At 32.4% G+C, this 22,016-nt stretch overlaps 2 protein-coding genes and 1 pseudogene across 9 annotated transcripts; 2 read left to right on the top strand and 1 right to left on the bottom strand.

The window, feature by feature from the left end:
- On the top strand, positions 1-8,699 carry LOC111293619 (uncharacterized). Of its 8 annotated transcripts, none has more exons than XR_016327819.1 (24): positions 1-226; positions 331-1,324; positions 1,457-1,528; positions 1,630-1,834; positions 1,941-2,049; positions 2,598-2,690; positions 2,807-2,899; positions 3,051-3,143; positions 3,342-3,434; positions 3,622-3,714; positions 3,813-3,894; positions 3,973-4,032; positions 4,116-4,168; positions 4,261-4,427; positions 5,312-5,522; positions 5,685-5,742; positions 5,876-5,932; positions 6,056-6,301; positions 6,857-6,927; positions 7,196-7,260; positions 7,377-7,433; positions 7,517-7,610; positions 7,987-8,127; positions 8,217-8,632. XR_016327819.1 is itself a non-coding variant. In XM_022886433.2 (23 exons), the coding sequence occupies exons 2-23, from the start codon at positions 362-364 to the stop codon at positions 8,346-8,348; spliced, it is 3,237 nt and encodes a 1,078-aa protein (XP_022742168.1). In that variant the 5' UTR covers positions 1-226; positions 331-361; the 3' UTR covers positions 8,349-8,699. The 8 variants fall into 8 exon arrangements, 4 of the variants coding, with proteins under 4 accessions (XP_022742168.1, XP_089600142.1, XP_022742169.1 ...); XR_016327818.1 differs by having other exon boundaries at positions 6,893-6,927; positions 8,217-8,592; XM_022886433.2 differs by lacking the exon at positions 6,857-6,927 and having other exon boundaries at positions 8,217-8,699.
- A 763-nt stretch (positions 8,700-9,462) lies between these two features.
- On the top strand, positions 9,463-12,261 carry LOC111293621 (putative pectinesterase 15). Its single transcript, XM_022886439.2, has 5 exons — positions 9,463-10,010; positions 10,135-10,306; positions 10,832-11,038; positions 11,205-11,455; positions 11,895-12,261. Exons 1-5 carry the CDS (start codon positions 9,607-9,609, stop codon positions 12,040-12,042), a joined length of 1,182 nt encoding a protein of 393 aa, XP_022742174.2. The 5' UTR covers positions 9,463-9,606; the 3' UTR covers positions 12,043-12,261.
- Positions 12,262-14,833: 2,572 nt separating this feature from the next.
- Positions 14,834-16,525, bottom strand: LOC111295043 (UDP-glycosyltransferase 73D1 pseudogene; annotated as a pseudogene).
- Positions 16,526-22,016: the final 5,491 nt, after the last annotated feature.

Here is a 22,016-nt window from a genome sequence, read left to right on the forward strand (position 1 = left end):
GTCGGCATGTCGGTTTCATCATCTCCTAACAACAACCCCCCCCCCCCCGCCCCGCAAAAAAAAAAGCACAAAATTTCAAATTCCTTTTTTAAATCCTCAAAGGTTAAATTCAAAACCTAAAGTTCCTCTAATCTAATCCCCGAATCCTCCATGTTAATATCCCCCCAAAATTTCGACTTTCTTCTCTAAAATCATATCTGTCATGGCCCTTATCTGATCTTAATCGGTAAAATCCTTAACTATATCGCTGCTAAATTTCTCGAATTTTCTAGTTTTTACTTGATTAATGATTTGTGAAAATTTTTTATTATTCTTTTTTATTTTTGGCAGAATTTAGTGGAATTTGAGAGTGGAGTGAGGTATGAAGCGAGAGTTGGATTTCGGATTGGAGGGTTCACTCGGTCCAACTCGGGAGACGGTGACTCACTCTCAAACTCAGGCTAGTTCTAGTGCTAGTTGTAAAAGAATTAAAAGTACTCAAGTGAATGGTTACATTGTTTACACTCGAGTTAAAAAATCTAGAATTAATTGCCATGATGAATTTTCTGAGAATTTAGGAAACAAAAAGCTGAACATTAGTAAACCGATAAATGGTGTTAAAGAGTCTTTAGTTGATAGGGATCAGAAGAATAAAACTTTGATTGAAGCAAGTGATGTGAATAATGATGTAGTTGAAGGTGTAATTGGAGGTAGACCAGGAAATGAAACTGTAATGGCAGTTGAAAATGTGGTTGATGAGAGCTTAGCTGTTCGAGATATTGTTGAAGGGGGTCCATTTATAGAGGCTTCGATTGAAGAGAGCCATATTATTGGAGAAAATGCCATTGTAGGGAACCTGGTTGTTGAGGAAATTGGAATGGATGGTAGGCCTGTTGTTCAATCTAGGTTTCGTGCAGTGTCTAGTTATAATTTGGTAAAGGTCATGCCTAAAGAGAAGTCGATGAATGAGCTGGAGACGAGTCTGGTTGAGAAAGGAGGTTTTGAAGGATCTTCGATGCAGATTGTTGACGGTAGTGACGGAAATAATGATGATTTGCACTTGAAGGCCCTGGGACGGTCTAAACAATCATCATTGAGACCAAAGGTTGAAGCAGTAGGCAGTTTGGAGGGTGAACAGCAGACTGTTGAAAATGTGTTAGTTTCAAATTTTGGTGGACAGGAAGCAGCTGAAGGCAGTGGATTGACGACTCCAAGGAAGAATTTGGAGTTGAAAATTTCAAAAAAGGTTGCCCTTAATAAGTGCCCAATGACAGTTAAAGAGCTCTTTGACACTGGTTTACTTGACGGGGTTCCAGTAGTTTACATGGGTACAATAAGTAGTAAGGTGGTTCTTTGCCGCCCATTTTATTATTATTATTATTTTTGAATTTATGGTTCTTGCTCTTTGTTTCTTTTACTTTGAAATTTAAATGTAGTACAAAGCTTAAGGCTTATTATTAGTTTTATATTAATTCAGACAGCTGGTCTTCGGGGTATCATTACAGATGGAGGAATTTTGTGTTCATGTTCTTTGTGCGAGGGGCGTAGGGTAAGGAATCTCTTTCTTAAGTTTCTGTCTTGGACTCTAACTCCATGAATTAATAATTGCTGTTATTGAAGTTCTTGCTGCTATTTTGTTTCCTATTTTAGGTTGTTGCTCCTTCCCAATTTGAGATTCATGCTTGTAAACAATACAAACGTGCGGCACAATATATCTGCTTTGAAAATGGGAAGAGCCTGCTCGATGTGTTGAGGGCATGCAGGAGGAGACCTCTACATACATTAGAAGCAACAATTCAAAATATCGTTAGTGCTTTGCCTGAGCAAAAATGTTTCACTTGTCGAAGATGCAAAGGTGACCTTTTGTCTTGGTAAATTCATTATTATTGACAGAGACAAGTAATTAGAATGGTTTTGATTGTATTGTGATCTTATTCTTTTTGTCATTCACTTGTTTCTAGGTTCATTTCCTGTAATACATGATGGCCAAATGGGGCCACTTTGCAATTCATGCATGGAGTCAAAGAAATCTCAGTGCAGCACAATGAGTGCACCCAGAGCAGGAGCTAGGTATGCATTCTTTAAGCATTGCTTTGTAAAAAAATTAGTAATCAATGTCTCTTCTGCTATAGAGTATGGTTGGCTAGGGATCTTAATGTTTGTCATTAGTTGAATTTTCTATTTGCTTGACAATTGCACTGTTATGTGTCTAAATTTTGTAGCTTGATCATTTGATTTGCTAAACTATGTTATTTGCACAATCTCTTCCTGATAACCAAGCATTCATTACAATTCATTACCATGTAATTCCCCTTGAAGGTGTTAGATTCAAATCTTTGTATGGTATTGATGGGGTTTTTGATTGTCCATTCAGCTATAATTGATTGATACATTTTAAGTTTATTTGACTGACAATTCTACAGTATGCATACTCCTTCATAGAAATGCAATTTATTCATTTTTCCTTGGGAGTATATGAAACTGAATTGCAGTATAAAATTAAACATAAATGAAGTTGTAAAGAAATGCTAGAGTGATGTTTGTTTATGGTTTTCAGTTACTTCCGAGTATTAATGTCTAGATATATTATTTTATATTGTCGCATTATGTTATTTCAGATCACAAGAACCACTATTGATTTCACAGTCCTCTGGAACTGCTACAATGGGTATCTTTCCACAATCTACTAGACAATGGAAGATAACAAGAAAGTAAGTAAATTTTAATGCATTCTTGATATAATTTTATCTTAATTTATATCAATTAGTACTTGATGGTAACATCTACATTTCTTATTTTATATGTTTTGTTTTTTGTGTTATTTCAGATCACAAGAATCAGTTTTGATGTCGCAGTCTTCTGGAAGTGTGTCATTGAGCATCTCTTCACAAAATAAAAGTCAATGCAAGAAAGCAGGAAAGTCAGTATCTCTTTAATGTCTTTTTTTTTTTTGGGTGCCATCTTGTGTCATCCTTTTTTAGCTCATAAATAGGCCCTCAATTATTTGTTTTGAAATGAGATGAATTATTGATGTTTTATGCCTTTTTCACGTGCCTCCTGCATTGTTTCAGGTCATCAGAGTTTGATTTGACATCAAATTCATCACAATGTTCTTCATTATCTATTTCTTCACAAAATAGAAATCCATGGAAGACAACAAGAAAGTTGGTTTCTTTTTATGTCTTACTGTTGTCATTTTAGTTTTGCATAATTCTGTCTATAACCATTTTCTTTCCATTCGTGGGAAGTAAATAGTTCTAATTGGAAGCTCTATAGTGGTGCTAGATGGTAATTTAAATTTTGAATATTGTACTTTATAGGTTATGGCTGGTGTATCATGCTTCCATATTTGTTATTTCTAGGTTAACAAAACCAGGGTTATTGACAAAGTCCTTGAAGAGTGCTTCAGTTTATATTTCCTCAAAAAATAAGGGCCAATGGAGAATAAAAAAGAAGTTAGTATCATTTGTTTTATCCTTTTCCTTTTGCCATTTTACAATGGTATGTTTCTGACTTCTGTTTTACGTCCTATGCCTGCAAAGTTTTGAGATGCAAGGACCTCTTTTCAGTGAAGCTCCTTTGCAGTCTTTGGTATTTTCTTCATACTTATTTCCTTTTTGTGCTTTTATTGGAATTTCTCAGGCCAGTGAAACCGGTTTTGATGTCAAAGACCTTCAAAGGTGCCTCATCGCCAATGTATTCACCCAATGGAAGTCAATGGAAGATGACAACAAAGTTGGTTCCTTTTTAATATAATTCTAGACTAAGCTCTTTTTTTTTTCCCCCTTTTTTCTGATTTAGTCTCCTTTTCTTCTTGGAATTTTTTTCTGTAGAGATCAGCGATTGCATAAGTTGGTATTTGAGGAAGATGGACTGCCTGATGGAACTGAAGTTGCATATTGTGTCCATGGACAGGTAATTGAGATAAAAGTAATTTATGTTATGCCTTTGTATCTTAGTGTTGTGTAAATTGTGATTAGTTTTGATGGGCAGAGATTGCTTGAGGGTTACAAAAAGGGCTATGGGATAATTTGTCGTTGTTGCAATTGTGAGGTATTGTGCTTTTATTGCTTGATCTTCAGAATTTAGGAATTGCATTGTTTGTCTGTTTATGCTGTTTCCTTTTTATCGTGCAGGTTAGCCCGTCACAATTTGAAGCTCATGCTGGTCGGGCTTCTCGCCGAAAACCGTATATTTTCATATAAGATGCTTTACAGCTTCCTTCCTAGGTTACTATATGTTTGTTAAGTATATCTTGATTATATTTTTGTTTTTTGGCAGCTATGCTTACATTTACACATCTAATGGGGTGTCTCTGCATGAACTGGCAATATCTCTCTCAAAAGGTCGTCGTTATTCTGCCAAGGATAATGATGATGCATGCATCATTTGTGCTGATGGTGGAAATCTTTTGCTTTGTGATGGATGCCCGAGGGCCTTCCATAAAGGTTTGATTGTATATTAAGAATTTCTTTTCATTTTAAATAGGAAAAGCTGGGATGCATGGTTTTATCTTGTTTTCTTGGGTTCATAGCTTTATTTTGTGGTATTTTTTGGACACCATAATGTTTTATTTATTTGTCTTTGGGGTTTTAGGGATTCATCTGACTAGTTATGCATTTTTGTATTGTTAAGAATGATAATTGGGCAACCTGAGGTCTGAGGTATCTAATCTTCATGCCTGATATGCATCTCTAAATATGCATGAGATTTACTGTAGTAGACATGTGGCATTGACTATGTAGATAAAGAATTTGTATATTTTACCAAGAGAAGATAATAAGGAGAAAAGAACAAAAAAAAAAAAAAAAAGAGAATACGGTTTTTTAAATTGCATCATGATTTTTGAATGGAATGTTTTAGTCAAAAAAGGTAGAGAAAAAGGAAAATAAACAAAAGAGGTGGAGTTTGAGTTGGATGAAAAACCAACTATTTTAAATAAACAGAGACTGAGTTGTTGGGAGACCAACTCAGTTAATGGCATTGCATATTAACATAAATGTGTTCTCTCTTAGTCTCTCTGAGGCATGTTATTAGATGTTTTTATTGGCATTTTGCTTGGCGCATTTACTTTTCCTAGAACTTTTATTTTAAGCAGTAAGAAATTCAAAACTTGGTTTCTGCTGTGTCCTTTCATTTTTCCACTTATTGTGATTTGGTCTCTTGTTTCTTAATCTTGAACAAAGATGGTTACGCTTAGAGTTATTGTTTTGTTTTTGTAGATTACTTTTCTGTTACCTGTCAAAGACTATTGTAGTTGCCTCTGAAGATTAGTTTTACAGCTCTGATTTACCTGATTGATAATGAGTAACACCTTTATTGATCTATTTAGAATGTGCATCTCTACCAACAATTCCTCGTGGTCACTGGTACTGCCAATATTGCCAGAACATGTTTATGAGAGAAAAGTGTATGGAGCATAATGCTAATGCTGTTGCTGCTGGAAGGATTTTAGGAGTTGATGCTATAGAACAAATAACCAGCAGATGCCTACATATTGTGAAAAGCATCGAGGCAGAACTTAGTGGATGCACATTATGCAGGTGATGAGTACACACTAGTATGAATCTGATTGAAGCTTATAGTCCATGAAGACTATCCTTATACGGTTTGCATTGTGATATTTCATAAATTTCTTTGGTTCTGTCCATTATATCCTTTGATTTGGCTTGAAATTGTTGTTGCTTTGATTTTATTTTATATAGGGCATGTGATTTTAGCAAATCAGGATTTGGTCCTCGGACAATAATACTGTGTGATCAGGTATAATGTTAAATTTTCATTTAACCTTTTTTTGTACGTTGGTCTTAAAGTCTGTTGAACATGTTTTTCTTTTAATTGTATTTCCACTGATTTGCGCATCTTTTGTTTTTATTTTTAAATCATTTTGGACCAGTGCGAGAAAGAATATCATATTGGCTGTTTGAGGAGTCATAAAATGGCTGATCTAAGGGTATGCATTGCCATTATTAATGTCATTGTACCTTTGATTATTTGATATGAAACTCTTCGCTCCTGTCTATTGGACACACTATTCTGTTAATGGATGAAAACACTGTTGCTACTTGTACAACAGGAAATACCCAGAGGGAAATGGTTTTGCTGCTCAGATTGCAGTAGGATCCATTCTACACTGTGGACGTTGCTCATTCGTGGAGCTGAAAAGCTTCCAGAGTTCTTTTTGGATATTGTGAAGAAGAAGCATGTAGAAAAGGGTTTAGATGCTAATATCAATATTGACGTGAGATGGAGGCTTCTTAGTGGCAAATTTGCTTCTCCTGAAACTAGATTGTTGCTTTCTCAAGCTGTTGGTATCTTCCATGTAAGTCTTGTTCATCATGTCTTTAATTGTTTCACTTTATGACCAATGGTTGTTGCAACTGTTGATAAACAGTGGCCATGCAATGTTTTCCTTTAATTATTGCTGTTATTATATGTTTATTTTCAAGTATTTATTCGGAAAGTATGCTTTCTGGGTTGAATGTGTTGCATGTAAACATCAGTAGCTCTGTAACTAACTATTATGCTTGTTGTCCTCATTCTTTTCTCTTTTTCTTTATCTTTTAGTTTTATTTTTTCCTTCTGCTATAGTGGAAGGGAAAGGCAAAATACTGTGTTTATATAGTTAATGTATGTTTATCTCTTACTTTCCTAGAATAGACATCTCCTTAACATTAGCTATGTATTTTTGCTGTTCAATCATCACCAAAATTTGGAAGCATCTTAATATTACCTTGCTTTGACATTATTATCACGGTGGAGCTTGTCACAATTAATGTTATATATAGAAAGAGAAAATGATTGTACAAATTTAATTTCATAAGAGTATTTAAGCCAAAAGGATTGATAAATGGATGCATTTTGTTTCTCTGGCTAGAAAACAAAATGACGCTACTTTGCTACCTTTGCATAGGGGCTGCTTTAAAGGCTTTTGGGAGATGTGGGATGGTAAATGTACATTTCCAGCAAGATTTATCCTGCAAATTTGAAACATTGCTTGGCAAAGTGCAGCTGTGATTTGCATGTTTTATTTCAAACTGCGATTTTCTAGTGTAAGATAATTTTGCCTTGTTGGACTTGATGTGATCTGCTACTTAAGTCGTAGGCTATGTTCTATTTTTCAAAACATAAAAGATGTCTGGACCCATGGCTTGTCTTATTTCACTGAAATTTTGCTTTTTTTTTCTTTTTTTTCTTTTTCCATCTTTTTGTCAAGGAATGTTTCAACCCTGTAATTGATGCATCAACTGGGCGGGACCTTATCCCATGCATGGTTTATGGGTAAGCATGAGACCCTTGTTTGTGCGTGATGTAGCTGGCTGCATATTTAGATGTGTTGTCCTTTTTTTTTTTTTTGGACAAATTTATGTCCTTTGTTCTCTTCATCTCTCTCACAGAAGGAATTTAAAGGGCCAAGAATATGGGGGAATGTACTGTGCAGTATTGACAATCAAGTAAGACGTTTGCATAACATTTAAAGCTTTAAATGCTTTTGCTATTAGAATGTTGACAATGTTTTCTTTTGCTAATGCTGCAGCTCATACGTTGTATCAGCTGGAATAATTCGAGTTTTTGGGCAAGAAATTGCTGAACTCCCTTTAGTTGCTACAAGCTTTGCTAACCGTGGGAAGGTGAGGCTAATTGTCCCAAGTTTTGTGTTTATGACCTTTGCCTACGTTTCCCACTTCTTTTACATGGCTTTAATCAACTGGATTTCCATTTGTCTGCAATTGTCTGGCTTTGTAATTTTGACTACCACAATGGCAATTCCGGTTTTTCTAATTTGGAATTGTTGCCTGGCCCACCAAACAATCTGAATAATATCCTTCTTGCTGACTCCCTTTGGAGTTGCTTCTCCTTCACTTGTCTTTAATTCCTTGTGACTCTAGGAAATTATTAGTTTTGAAAGCATAATATATATACTTTGACAGTTGCTGTTATCTTTTATTGCCTGTTTCAATATCATTGTCCTAAATCTTGATTTAGTGAAGTTAAATTACCTTACAGGGATACTTCCAGTTATTGTTTTCTTGTATTGAGAAGCTGCTGGCATTCTTGAATGTCAAAAACATTGTGCTTCCAGCTGCTGAAGAAGCCGAATCAATCTGGACGGACAAATTCGGCTTCAAGAAGTTAAGGCCAGACCAGGTTTGTCAATACATCATAATGTGCTTATATTCTGTTGTCCAACTTTGACTGCCATGTTTCTGAAACTTTACGTCTGCCTCGTGCTTCAGCTTAGTGAATATAAGAAATCCTGCTGCCAGATGGTGATTTTCAAAGGAACTTCGATGCTACAGAAACAAGTTTCCCCCTGTCCAGTTATTAATAGTACAGAGCCTACAGAGTTATATAACCAAGTGGAGTAAGGGATAGTTTATTTTTGGAGCGGAAGGGAGGAAAATAGCTTTTTTTTTTTTTGTTGTATTTAATTTGTGTATGGACGTAGATATTGAGGTACATAAATTTGTTATTCTCTGTCACTTTTAAGGTCAAGGTAAAGAAGTGAGCTCAATTTGTGAAATGGGAGGAGCTCCAATGTGAAGTGCTGTTAAAATTCTCTTATCCTACTATTAATGAAACAGCCCGGCACAAGACTTGCATTTGGCAGAATAGAGGATAGGTAATCGAAGTTACTAGGGTTTATATTTGATTTCTTGGATTTATCTGCAAGTTCGTTAGGACTAACAGTGGGATTGCATTTCGAAGTTTGTTTATTACCAACACCTACAAACATCACAGCCTTTCCTTGTAATGGACAGAGTACAGAAGACGTTGTTGAATAAATGTCTGAAAGAGGATATAAACCAGAAACCGAGATATTGACTAGCCTTCCTGCTTCCGCCTTTGTGATTTAAGAAACAATGATTTCCATTCTACAAAACCCCAGAACTTGATTAGTCCTCAAATGCGGTCGCATGAATTTGAAGCAAAATCAAACAATCCAGTTTTTATACCAAAAAGGTTGATCTCAAACACAAATTTATTACCATGTGTAGAAATAGAAAAGCTTACTACTCTCAATCATAAGGTCTGCGGAGACCACTAGCTGAAGGTCGTGTTAGAGTTGCTTATTATGGGCGTTTGCTGATTGTCCTAAACATCTTCAAATTGTAATATAACTCTTTCTAGTATTGATTATCTTCAGTAATTTCATCCATTGAATATATGTCATGAAGTATCTATTAAATGCAAATCCGAATTAGGATAGTCGTTCTAGTCATGAACTCGTGATTATATTAAGCATATTTATAACTAAAATGGGTCAACAAGTATCTGGTGAGTATGAACATGCTAATATCGCAGTTCCTTTACTTTCATCATTGCCGTAATCTTAATTTCCTTTTTTTCTCTCTTTCTCGTGGCTTAGCGTATGCAGTTTCCAACCTTCCTTTTCTTTTTCTCTCTTTCGTTTACACACCACATTACTCTTGAAGAAGAGACTATAATTATCAATAGACGTACAAACATCACAGTAGTAAGGCCCATACGTATCTTACCTCCCACGCCAATCATCACTTTAACTCACCCCTTCGGCCTTCCCAAGGGAATGTTAAAGGCCATACCTTTCCCCTCCTCTTTTAGCTCAATATAACATCATTCTCTAACTAACCCATAGCATTAGCCATGACAATCAGAACAAACTCCTTTTGGCTCTTCGCCTTTCTCATTGCATTGTTTTCCAGTCTAATTGCTCTGTATACACTCCCTCCTTTCACAACAAGCATCACCCTAAACGATCATGATAGTTTTGACGTTTCCTTCGTCAGAAAAGTTGTGAGGCAAGGTGGTGAACTCTTATCTTTACTAACAAGGATGGTGTCTAGAAACCATCATCACCGGCGTAAGCACAAATGTACTGATTATACCAGATGGAGGTCTAGCCTCATTTCTCAGTACAAAGTGTCACTTGTATTAACAGTTGACTCCAAAGGTTGCGCCAATTTCAGCAGCGTGCAGAAGGCGATAGATGTTGTTCCTGACTCGAGCCCCTCCAAGACCCTGATCTTTATTTATTCTGGTACATACAGGTCATTATTACAACGTTAATTTCTTTGTTCTGTATTTTGCACCATAAATACCTAATCCTGTTAATCCAACATAACTTGATCATCTTCTGCATGCATGGAACCTCATTGATTATAATGATGGCAGGGAGAAGGTAGTAGTCCATGCCAAGAAATCCAACTTGATAATTCAAGGTGAGGGTTTTCTCAACACCGCAATAGAATGGAATGACACTTCGAATTCCACTGGAGGGACTGTATACAGCTCTTCAGTTGCCATCTTTGCTGCTAACTTTACAGCATACAACATTAGCTTTAAGGTAATTAGTCTTCACTCTTACTCTCTTAGGTTGAGACGTAGTCATGTAACTTTGCATCCTACAAATTTAGAGGAGTTGAAAAGTGACTTAATTTGCTCCATTTATCTATCTTGCCCAAAATCTAACGTAAATTTATGATGTGAAGTATATTATTATATGTGTGACTACGAGCAAACAGTTGAGGCATAATAGAGTTATATTTTTTTTAGTACAAAGGAAGTTGAAGTGTAAGAAATAAAGAAAGAGGAATTGCAATTCGTATTAGGGATCAGACTCCACCCTTATGAAAATCCACCTCTTTTTAGGTGAGTAAACCGTTGGAATTAAACAGTAAGTTCGTAATTGAATTATTTTAAACTCTCAATTTTAAGTTCAATAAATTATTACACCAAAAACTAAGTAGCTCAAATCCTTGTAAAACCCTGAACTTGTTTATATAATTAATGAAATTTAGTTATTGGATGACATTGATTTCTTATTCATTTGTCGTGGTTGGGTTCGGTTGGGTTCCAATTTCTCGAAAAGAATACAGCTCCAGAGCCATTCCCCGGTGAAACTGGAAAGCAGGCGGTGGCACTTAGAATAGCAGGAGATCGAGCTGCATTTTACAATTGTGGATTTTATGGAGCCCAAGACACGCTTCTTGATGATCGTGGGAGGCATTATTTCAAACGATGTTTCATACAAGGTTCCATTGATTTCATATTTGGAAATGCTAAATCACTCTATGAGGTACAATAACTTTGTGATTAAGTTTAATTTTGTCACTGCACTTCACTTTCATTTGATATCATTTACCACTATATATCACTTTCAATGTTGAGCCGTGAGTGACACATTGCCTCATACCGACACTTTTTGTCCCCAAATGTTACAAACTTACAGTAATTAATGACAGGGGTGCGTTATCCATTCAATTGCTAAAGAGGGGACGAGTGGAGTTAGTGGATCCATCACAGCTCAAGCAAGGCAATCTATGGATGAACAAACAGGGTTTTCGTTCGTGGATTGCATCATTCGGGGAACCGGGACCGTGTGGCTTGGACGAGCTTGGGGAGCTTATGCCACTGTCGTATTTTCTAGAACTTACATGTCTCATGTTGTGGCTCCAGGCGGCTGGAATGACTGGCGAGATCCCTCTAGAGACCAGTCTGTCGTTTGATCCATACCTCTTAATTTATCTATGGAATTTCAAATTACAAAATCTTTCTTTAAACTTACATTGAAAGTACATTTCCTGAAAGTACATTTTCCTCTCTTGTTTTCAAAATTTACAATTTTTTCCCATCTTTTTTTACGAATTTTCATCATATTACATCATAAAGACAAACGTTAAAAGGGACAGACAGGGGTCACGGTCTCTCAAAAATTTTTACCTCCCCTTTATACAATGATCAATCTCATTTAATTACTACTTTCATCTTTCTTTTGCTTTAAAATTATTATTTGATCTTTTCTTTGTCAATTTTTTACCTTCACCTCTGTTGCATCTTCTAGTCTATATATGCATTGTTTGATGTTTATATGGCAATTATTTTGTAGCATTCCTCTGCGATTTTATCATAATATGCAAAACTTTTATTTCCAGGACCGTATTTTTTGGAGAATACGAGTGCTTGGGGCCTGGAGCAAACTACACATTCAGAGCTTCTTATGCGAAGAAGCTAATGGAATATGAAGCAGCTGCCTACATGAACATTTCGTACATTGCTGGAGATGAATGGCTTCGAGAATAGGCGGGCATTGTTATGAGGGTATAACTATATAGATAGAATCTATATACTCATTTCCACAACTAGTTTATGTAGAATTTACGGTTATTAATTCATTCCAGAGAGAAATTTTAAGTGTAGACGTAATAAAATGGAGTAATTATTCTTGTCATAAGTGTAATTCTTTGTATGATGTTGATCAATTCCCACGAGTCATAACGAAAGGTGCGGATAAAGTTAATGTGATCAATTTGCCTATGCTAACCCTTGGCACTGTAAATTGTCTATCACCTTCGAGGATAGCCCGAGTCCGATGACTATCATCTGATATCCTCTGGCAGCACTGACTCGCATGCGATCAATTTGCCTCCTACAGGGAGTGCCTTGTAACAACTCTCCATCATCAATTTACATTCATCATCTGTCCAAGTAGTCAAGACCCACTGCCAAGCACACTCAAAATGTCAAATGAATGAATGCATTTAGCTTCATCAAGGCTCTTTAAAGTTTTTGTGGGCTTAGACCTAACAGTTAACAGGACTTTAAAGCCAGCATAGCTAGTCAATGGACCAAACGCATTGCAAAACAACAGGACACAGGGCGAATCACATAATTAGCCCTGGATGGAAACGAAAGGACATCCTGCATGAAAAGTAAAAGCTTTGATGATTAAATATTTCCTGGCCATATTTCTCGTCAGAGGGCACGACGATGACTTTGCCACTTGTTTCCTTTACTTGGCTTTGAAGTTTCCAACTACAGTTTCCTTAATTTAACCTGAAACTAAACAAAACAACAAAACAACATAAACACTAAAAAACGCCATGTTTGAAGCGAGGTTTTCATTTTTTTTCCAGACATGGGCTTTTCCTCGTTCTTCTTGATCGGGCTTGCTTTCGTAATAGACATGGTTTCTTTTGTTCTTCAAAGACATGGCCTTAGGTCTCCTGCCATAGTTTTGAACCGATAAGCCCATCAAGTAGTTCTTCCATCACGATTAAAACTTAAAACAATTTTTTTTTTTTAATTTCTAGAGTTTTCATGGCATGAAATAATTTCTAATATTTAAAATACATGCAATTCTAAAATTTTCTAATTCTCTTATGCTTAAATTTTTGAAAAAAGGAAAAAGGAAGAGATAGAATATTTGTGTTTTTTATTTATTTTTAAAGAGTAGATGGTTTGAAATATTCAAGTTGAAAAATTTTTAAAAGATAAAGGTCTATAGCTAATATTATAATTTTTAATTATGTTAATAAATCTATAATACAAGAATTATAAAAATACACATAGGATAGAATTAAAGATGAAAATAAGTTAGGTCGGGGAAAGTTTTTATTCATTCTAAATTCAACTTGCCTTTATATAATAAATATTTGAACTTAATTCAACTCGAAATTAAAATATTATTTTTTATATTTGACTTTATCTTTATATATATAATTGCAATCAATTCGACTTAAAATTAATAAAATATTATTTTTTATTATAAAAAATTATTTTTAAAATTAAATTATTAAATTCAATAACTAATAAAAAATATTTTTTTATATATTGGGTCAGATTAGAATAGGTTTACCTAAAACTCAACCCCATTTTAAAAAAAAACTCAATTTGATTTAACTAAAAATTTGATTTTAAAAAAAAATCAACCTTATAATATCAAGTTAAAACTCGATGAATTCGAGTGAATTGCCAACCTTAGTGTATCTTATAATCACAAAAGAAAAAGAGTGGTTAAGAATAAGATAAGAGATATTTTCTATATTTACACTCCAACTTTTAAATTAAAAGACAAAAAATAAAAATTTTATGAAATAAAATAATAATATAATCAAACTAACATAACACTATACATATCAAATCAATTTAATATATCAAATCAACTTAAAAATAAAAAATATATCTAATTATCTATTAACAATCTCTAATAAAATTAAAAAACCAATTTACGTCTAGGCCCAAAGATATCCCTATCACCTACATAGAAGTAAAATTCTAAGACCAATTCAATTTCAAACTATGATGAAACTCTTGTCAGTGTAACTCATGATCTAACTAGGTATTAACTCAATTTATATAAAGAAATGTTACAAGAGTACAATATAAAATAAAATAATTCATTAATAAAGTAATTGACTTTGACTTTGCGTAATAAAATATTCAATCTGATACATCCACAATTATATTATACATTGAATACTCCTACTTGATTTTGACTGACTGTTCTTTTTTTTTTTTTTTTCATTTCCGATGACGCAACATATGCCCTTACATCGTCAGCCTAGCCTATTGATTTTTAATTGGAATTTACAAGGGTGCCTCCATGTTGTCTAATCTAAGGAAATAAATTTACTATTGGAGACTTTGTCTCAAAAGTTGAAACCCTGAATAATATAAAAAAAAAAAAAGGAAATTTTTTAAGAATTCTATTCTCTTAGTGCTTAAATTAAAATGAATATTCAAATATCTTGCAATGAATATATATATATATATATAGTTTGTCAAAGTTTTTTTTTTTAAAAAAAACCTCTATAAGAAGTGATCTACTCATAGTATATACAGCAGAGGAATCAAGTTTGACAAACATAAAAACTTTTTAGTTTTATATTTTTTAAATAATTGATTTCAATAAATTCAATAAATAAAATTAAATCATTTTTTTATTTTGATTTGTTTCTCTCATCTTTTAAATTTATTATAATTAAAATTAAAAAAAAACATAAAAAAATATATAATTTTTTTATGTAACTTGATCTATCCCCATACATACATATATATATATATATGGATAAAAGTTAGCATGTTTTGAAGATACTTGAACAATCAAGGTGTTATAATAGAAAATTCGTAGAAGTTACTCATAATACATTCAAAATGCCTTCGGAAATTTATTTAAAAAAAAAAAAAAAAGAAGGAAGAAGAAGAAGAAGAGGGCATCTAACTGCCAGTTTAGCTAGTATTGAGTGATTTGCTCCAAAATGTCTTCCACCAATAGTGACACGTTGGAGTAGGATGATCCTCCGTTTTCTACTGCCTTTATGGCCATTTGTGCAAGTTCTCGTGCTCTGATTCTTCTCTTTTCGCCTTCTTCTCCACCATTCATCAACATATCTATTGCTTTCTCAACTTGTTCTTTCTTGACCAACACACCCAGTTTCTCTTCCTCACCCCATCTAACAGGGACATCGACCCCAACGCGAACTCCTATCTTTAGAATTTGAACAATGAGTTTTTCATTAAAGAATTGTTCGGAGAATTGAGGCCATGTTATCATTGGCACCCCGGAGCAGACGGCTTCTATAGTTGAATTCCAACCACAGTGAGTTAAGAACCCTCTTATTGCAGGGTGGGATAAAATAAGTACTTGTGGAGCCCAACCCTTGATCAAAAGTCCCCTCCCTTCGATCCTTTCCTCAAACTTATGCTCTGAAAGCCACGTTTCTAACTCGTTAGTAGCTTTTTCATCACCTGTTTTGACTACCCAAATGAATGGTTGTTGTGATGCTTCTAGACCCAACCCTAGTTCTATCAATTGTGCTGGAACTAAACGGCATAGGCTGCCAAGGCAAGCGTAAATAACTGACCTTGGTTTCATTGAGTCGAGCCATTTCAAGCATTTTTGCTCATTGATCGCTGCTTTGTTTCCTCTTTGAAACTTGTCCAAGTTTATTTTGTTGCATAAAGAAACTGGTCCAATGGCCCAAACCTTTTTCTTTATAGCCTCCTGGTACTCCTCGACACATCCATGCTCTAGTTCATTGAAGCTGTTTATCACAACTCCGTAAGCAGTCATTTCAGCCTCTTGCATCTTGTTGCGATCATCGTCTAAGTCAGGCAAACTAACAAATGCACCAGGAAGTTGAGCCCTTGTTATCTCTACCTTTTGAGGGAGTCCTGGCACCACAAAGGGTTCCGAATCCGAAGCAACAGAAAAATGAGCCTTATGTAGCTTCACATTGTGAGAGCTCAGCAATGAAAAGCAGCCCATCCCATGAAAAACAATCCTGGGAATGTTAAACCTTTGAGCAGTTTTTGAGGTCCAGGAGAGACACTTGTCTGAAATTATGCAACTCGGAAGCGGCCTTTGTTGTTCAAGAAATTGTTCCAATGGTTCTTGCCACATGGCAAGTGCATTGTAGAACTTTTTCAGTAGGTCCCTGGAGGATAAAGTGTCAAGATTTTCGCAACCGATAGGAAGTCCCACTTCCTGGCATGGAAATGGAATTTTCACTAGCCGAATCTGGAGCCCAAATTTCGTATCTCGTTGGATGACTGTGTCGAATCTTGACGCATTGTGGGGAGTAGTGATCAAGCTTACAATCACCCCTCGCTCTGCAAGAAGCCTGGCCATGTCCACCATCGGAATCATATGACCTTGTGCCATGAGCGGGATTAACACAAAGTGTAGTTGCTTGGCCATTGAAGCCACAGGCTCAAGAAATGGAAAGAAACAACAATTCTAGGAACGGATCGATTTGGTTACGTAAAATTTGTAAAAAATCAAGTCTAGATGTTTTTGCAGGAGGATTGCCACCAATGGCAGGTCTTATAAGGAGAGCCTGACTTTGAACAATTCCAAATATATTACTTTAAACATAACGCAAAATTAATTATAATATATTATCGTTTACTATCTTATTGTCTCATCGAAATTAAAATTGACTTGACTTGGATTTTGGATTGATCAAGTCATGGCTTATCGTATGTTTGGTGTTGAATTACTCACTTGGCTAGGCCATATAGCCGACTTGTCAACCACATCTCTTTACCCGACTCCCACGTTAATATGATTTTAAAGCAAAATCATGGTGCCGGTAATGGTTGGTCGGATCCTTTAGGCTTGATAGTTGATATTTCTTTTATTTAGATTGGATGTCTGATTTTAATAGGATTTCATAGTCACTTTCTTCACAGAATTACACCAAGTTGAGAAATTTTCACGTTATTTCCATAATTTACTTTTCTATGAATCTTCTTCCATAACCTCTAGCTTATTCAAAGGCTTTCTTGTAGTTGTTAACTTATTACACTAATTTATATGAACTTTGATTGTAATATTTAATCAATTAATTACTTGTAATGTTAGAATTTGAATGCGGTTGTTATATGAAAAAATGTTTTAAAAAATTTCTGTTTGCGGGACCCCAAAGTTTTTGAAAAAATTCTATGGTTGTTCAAATTCTCCTGTTTGGACTAAAATCTAACTCTCTTTTGTTATCAGGTGCTAAAGTTTTGTCCATACGAACGAATATCTTGCAAAAATTTTTCGTAAGCTGATTTTATAATTTAATAAAATAATTAATAATTTTAAATTTAATATAAAATAAAGATAAGAGTTTGAATAATTAATTGTGATTATTTATATATGACCTTTTTGTTCCTTATTATATAAATGTCGTTTAGTGATTGTGTAAAATTTTAATAAAATTAATTAAATTTTCTTTCATTTCTAATTAATCGTATTTAACTATTCAAAATTGTCAATAAAAATAAACAAAAAAAAAGACTTAATCTATCCAGAAAATTATTATTTCAGCTTGACATTTATAATTATTCAAATAAATATATTGATTCTAAATCAATATATATATATATATATATATATATGTGAATGTTAAATTATGCTTGCATGACTTGCTTCTCTTTTGATATTGTTCACATAGAGTTGGTATTGGATCAGGTTCGGGGCAGGTTTGCTCCTACCGAACCCGATTCGATCTGAAATTTTTTTATTTTTTCATGCCCGATTTCAATCCGATACTATATAAATCATATTAGATTTGATCCGATCCGAAATTTATAAAATATTATTTTTAAAATATAATTATTTAAAAATATAATTATATAAATAAAAATTAAATAATTAATTAAAAAATAATTTTTTATATAATATAGGGTTGGGTCGAGTTTGCCTAAAATCAAAATTCGATTTTTTCATAACCTTACCCAACCCAAACCGTAACCAAAATTAAAAAAAAAAAATCGATCTTATATGATTGAATCGGATCAAAATCCATCATGGATTGATTGGATTACCGACCCTATGTCCACATGTCCCTTGCTTGAAAATGCCGCACCAATTTAAACATAGCTAGGTGCTTACGTTTCGATAGGAAAGTCCAAATTAAGTCGGTCGCATCATAAAATTATTGCTGCCGTAAACCTCATTTCTTTTTTTTTTATTTAAAGATAAAATACATTATTTGTTAAAATCGTGATAATTTTAATAAGCATAAAATTTTATGTAACTAAGACTTATAATTCTCACGTAGGAATCTTATTTCCTTTTTTAATTAGAATATTGCTAGTTTTAGCTTAGATAGAGAGTTACTTAATTTGGAGATTTTAGAACACCAGCCAACCATTTCTCTATAACAATAATAAAAAATTTATGCGAATTAGTTTAAAAGTACATATCATATATTATAATCAATAATGATTATCAAGTTATTGATTTAATTAGTTAAGATTTATTTTTTTGATGAAAAGTAATTGAATTTAAATTTTATCGGTGTCTACTTATTGAAATTATTTTGAATATAATACATATATTTATTTATCTTAAATTATGAAATACGATACATTTTATTTTAATCTAAAAGATTGAACAGTTTTAAATAAAATGATAATTTTATTTAACCATCAAAATTTTATTTAAAAGAAGCAAAAAAATCAATGACAATTATTATTATTATTTTTATTATTCAAACATGACTTGGATGTCGATAAATGGAAATGGGATTTGATGATTTGGATATCTCGATTGCTCGCAACTTCGAATTTCTCCGGTTCTTGGTCGTTGGGTAATGAGAAGCCGGTGAGTCGTTAACCAAAGGGCGGCCCACGTGAAGCATAATGCAAGGCTTTTCGATTGGGTTCAAGCCTTTTGTGAACGTGGACCACGCGAGGTTCTAGAAAAAAAACTTTAATTTCATTTATTTTTTAGTTCGTTTTTATTTGTTGAATTTTTAAACAGTATTAAAATTTTATTTCTTTAATATATCCTAAAAAGATATGTGTTAATTTTAAATTTTTACGGTTTATAACGTAATTTTTTTTAATAAAAAAATCCTACACTTTTTTCTTTTTTTTATTCCTAATAACACTTAGTTTTAAAAAACATTAATTAAAAGTTTTATTTTTTAATAATGGGTTAGGCTATGTTCGTTTTGCTACAATGTAATTAATGCTCATAATTTCATTTTTCAACATTGGTATATGAAAGGAAAAGATCTTTTCGATTGGAAAGTTTAAAAAAAAAAACAAAGGTTATTCCTTTCATATGGAGCCAATGCATGAATAGTTTCCCTAGTCAACTAAATCAACTTATGTTGAACTAAGACTTGACCATTAGTTATCGACAACTATCATCAACTGATCATCTAAAACTTTTTTAACAACCATCATTTACTTTTATGTGTAAAACAAAACAAATAGAATTTGAGTATAATCAAATCGATATATTATTAAATTAAAGTTTGATTTAATTTAAACTTTTGATACTTGAAATTTTATTTAAATTCAAATAAATTTTATTTTTCTTATTAAAATTCAAGTTAGATTTGATAAGTTCAATCAAGCTCGATAAAATTATGAATATTAAAATTAGGTATCATAGTTTTATTATTTGATTATTATATATAATAAATATATTAAAAAATAAAAATCAATTAGATTTATAAATTTTTTAATCAAATATTAAATTAATCAAATTTAATTCAACTCGTTAAATGAATAGTTTAAATTTAGGTTTAGCTTGATAATAAATAAGTTAAACTTAAGTTTTTTTTATTTTAAATTTAAAAAACTCATGAGTAATGTGACTCATTTACACTCCTTATTTATAATGATAATATACTTTCATTAATTATAATTAGTTTAAGTAGAGTTCAATTAGTAAGAGAAGAAATCTCTTTTAATTAATTAATATTGTCATTAATTATTCATAAGAATTAGTTCAGTTAAAAGGGAAATTCTTTTCCATTTTAATCTAGATTTGATTTTTGTGAAGAAAATTTCAAAAATAAAATTATAAATGCATCGTGTTAATTTGAAAAAAAAAAGCATTTTTAAAATCATTCAAAAATATGATTATTTAAGCAAAATTTAAAAATATCTCTAACATTTTTCTTTAACAAAAATGTCACTAATTAATTACAAGCTGTCAGTCACAATTTAATCCTACACATTTCAACAATCAACGATAATTATTGATCATTAACCACGAATCAATGATAATAATCAATTGTTTGATTATCGTTAATCATCAAATTTTGATTGCTCGTGATAAATAATGAAAATGAATTATGAACAAAAGAAAATTGGCCATGAATAATTGCTTATTAGAATTTTCTGAAAATCTAAACCTACTCTCTTTTTTTTTTTTTTTCCTTTTTCATTAACAAATATAATTCGAACCCAAGCCTAATTGCTGAGGTTTGGCAGGCAATACTGTCGTGAACCACGCTCCATATCTCCTCTCAAAGTGTCAAATGGAAACACAAGTATTTATAATTTGTAAATTTTTAACTTTGTGAGGTGAAATGTTGATGCCATGAATATGTGTTTGTTTAAAAATCGTAGTAGGGTGGCCAATACGCGAATACTATTTTTAGATATAGATCCATTGCATGTAGAGTTGACATCGGGTCGGATTTTGTTCGCCCCGAATTTGATCCAATTTTATGTGTAATTAAATCCGAATATGATCTTACTTGAATTTTTTTTTGTTTTTTTATATCCAAACCTGACATCGACCCGATATTATATAAATTATATACGATTCAATCCAACTCGAAATTAATAAAAAAAAATTTTTTTAAATATAAAAAATTATTTTTCAAATATAAATATTTAAAAATATCATTATATAAATATATATAAATAAAAATTAAATAATTAATTAAAAAATAATTTTTTATATAATATCGGATCGGATCGAGTTTGCTTAAAACTCGACTTGAAAAACGAAATAGAAAAAAAAATTGACCCCACAATATCGAGTCAAAATCCGTCAGAAACGAGTTGGATTGCCGATCCTAATTACATCAAGATTTTGATTCACAAAATTAAACTTTGCAAATTGTAAAATTAACATAATTTTCACACTCATTTTAAAAATTTTTATTAAAAAAAAAAACAATTTGCATCCATCAAAAGATTCTCCCTTTAGATTTAGTGGATATAAATTATAGGCCACATGCGCCCATGTGTTGAAGTAGGCAAAATTAAACAATCTTGGTGGCAAATTTTTTATTTATTAGTAATTTCAGAAAGTCTCTACGTTGGAAATAATTAATATATATTAAATATGTAGTAAGGTTTAATTTTCAATTTTGGAATCAAATTCAAACAATTTGGACCAAAACCTACCATTCTCAGGGCATGATTTAGTTAATGTTCTTTAAGTCATGTCCGTAAGTTTTTTTTATTAAAATTATTAAATAAAAAAAATTAAATTTTAAATTATTAGATTAAAAAATCTTATTACATAAATAAAAATATACAAAATTTTAAATAATTTGAATGTATTTTAGTACTTTCTTTTAATAGGCATTTTTATTGAAAATTTTTTATAAAATTTTCATTATCATTCAATAAATTCATTAAATTTTGCGTATAAATGTTATTTTTAATTAACTTTTTACATATTATTAGTTTTCTCATTAAATTCTATCAAAATTAATTTTTATTTTATTGATTTTAATAAAAAATTTACAAAACCAACCTAAAAACCTTTAAATAAATTCTCTCCAAAAGCAATCATGTCTGTTGCTTTTATTTTCTCATTTAAATTTTGATTTCAAAGGAGAAATGGAAGAGGAGAGATAACATAAGCAGTGATGCCTGAAGACTGACGAAATTAGAAGATTCTTTTCCACATCGATTGAAGTCTATATTTTGTTGGTCACCCAAAAAAAAACAAAAAAGTCTATATTTCGACAACACCTGTTTTAATTCTTTGGTAAAACTCAAAGCCAAAGAATTGAATTTAT

Source organism: Durio zibethinus, chromosome 14, assembly GCF_047325235.1.
Source record: "Durio zibethinus cultivar Kanyao isolate XHJ-2024 chromosome 14, ASM4732523v1, whole genome shotgun sequence".
Classification (NCBI taxonomy): Eukaryota; Viridiplantae; Streptophyta; class Magnoliopsida; order Malvales; family Malvaceae; genus Durio; species Durio zibethinus.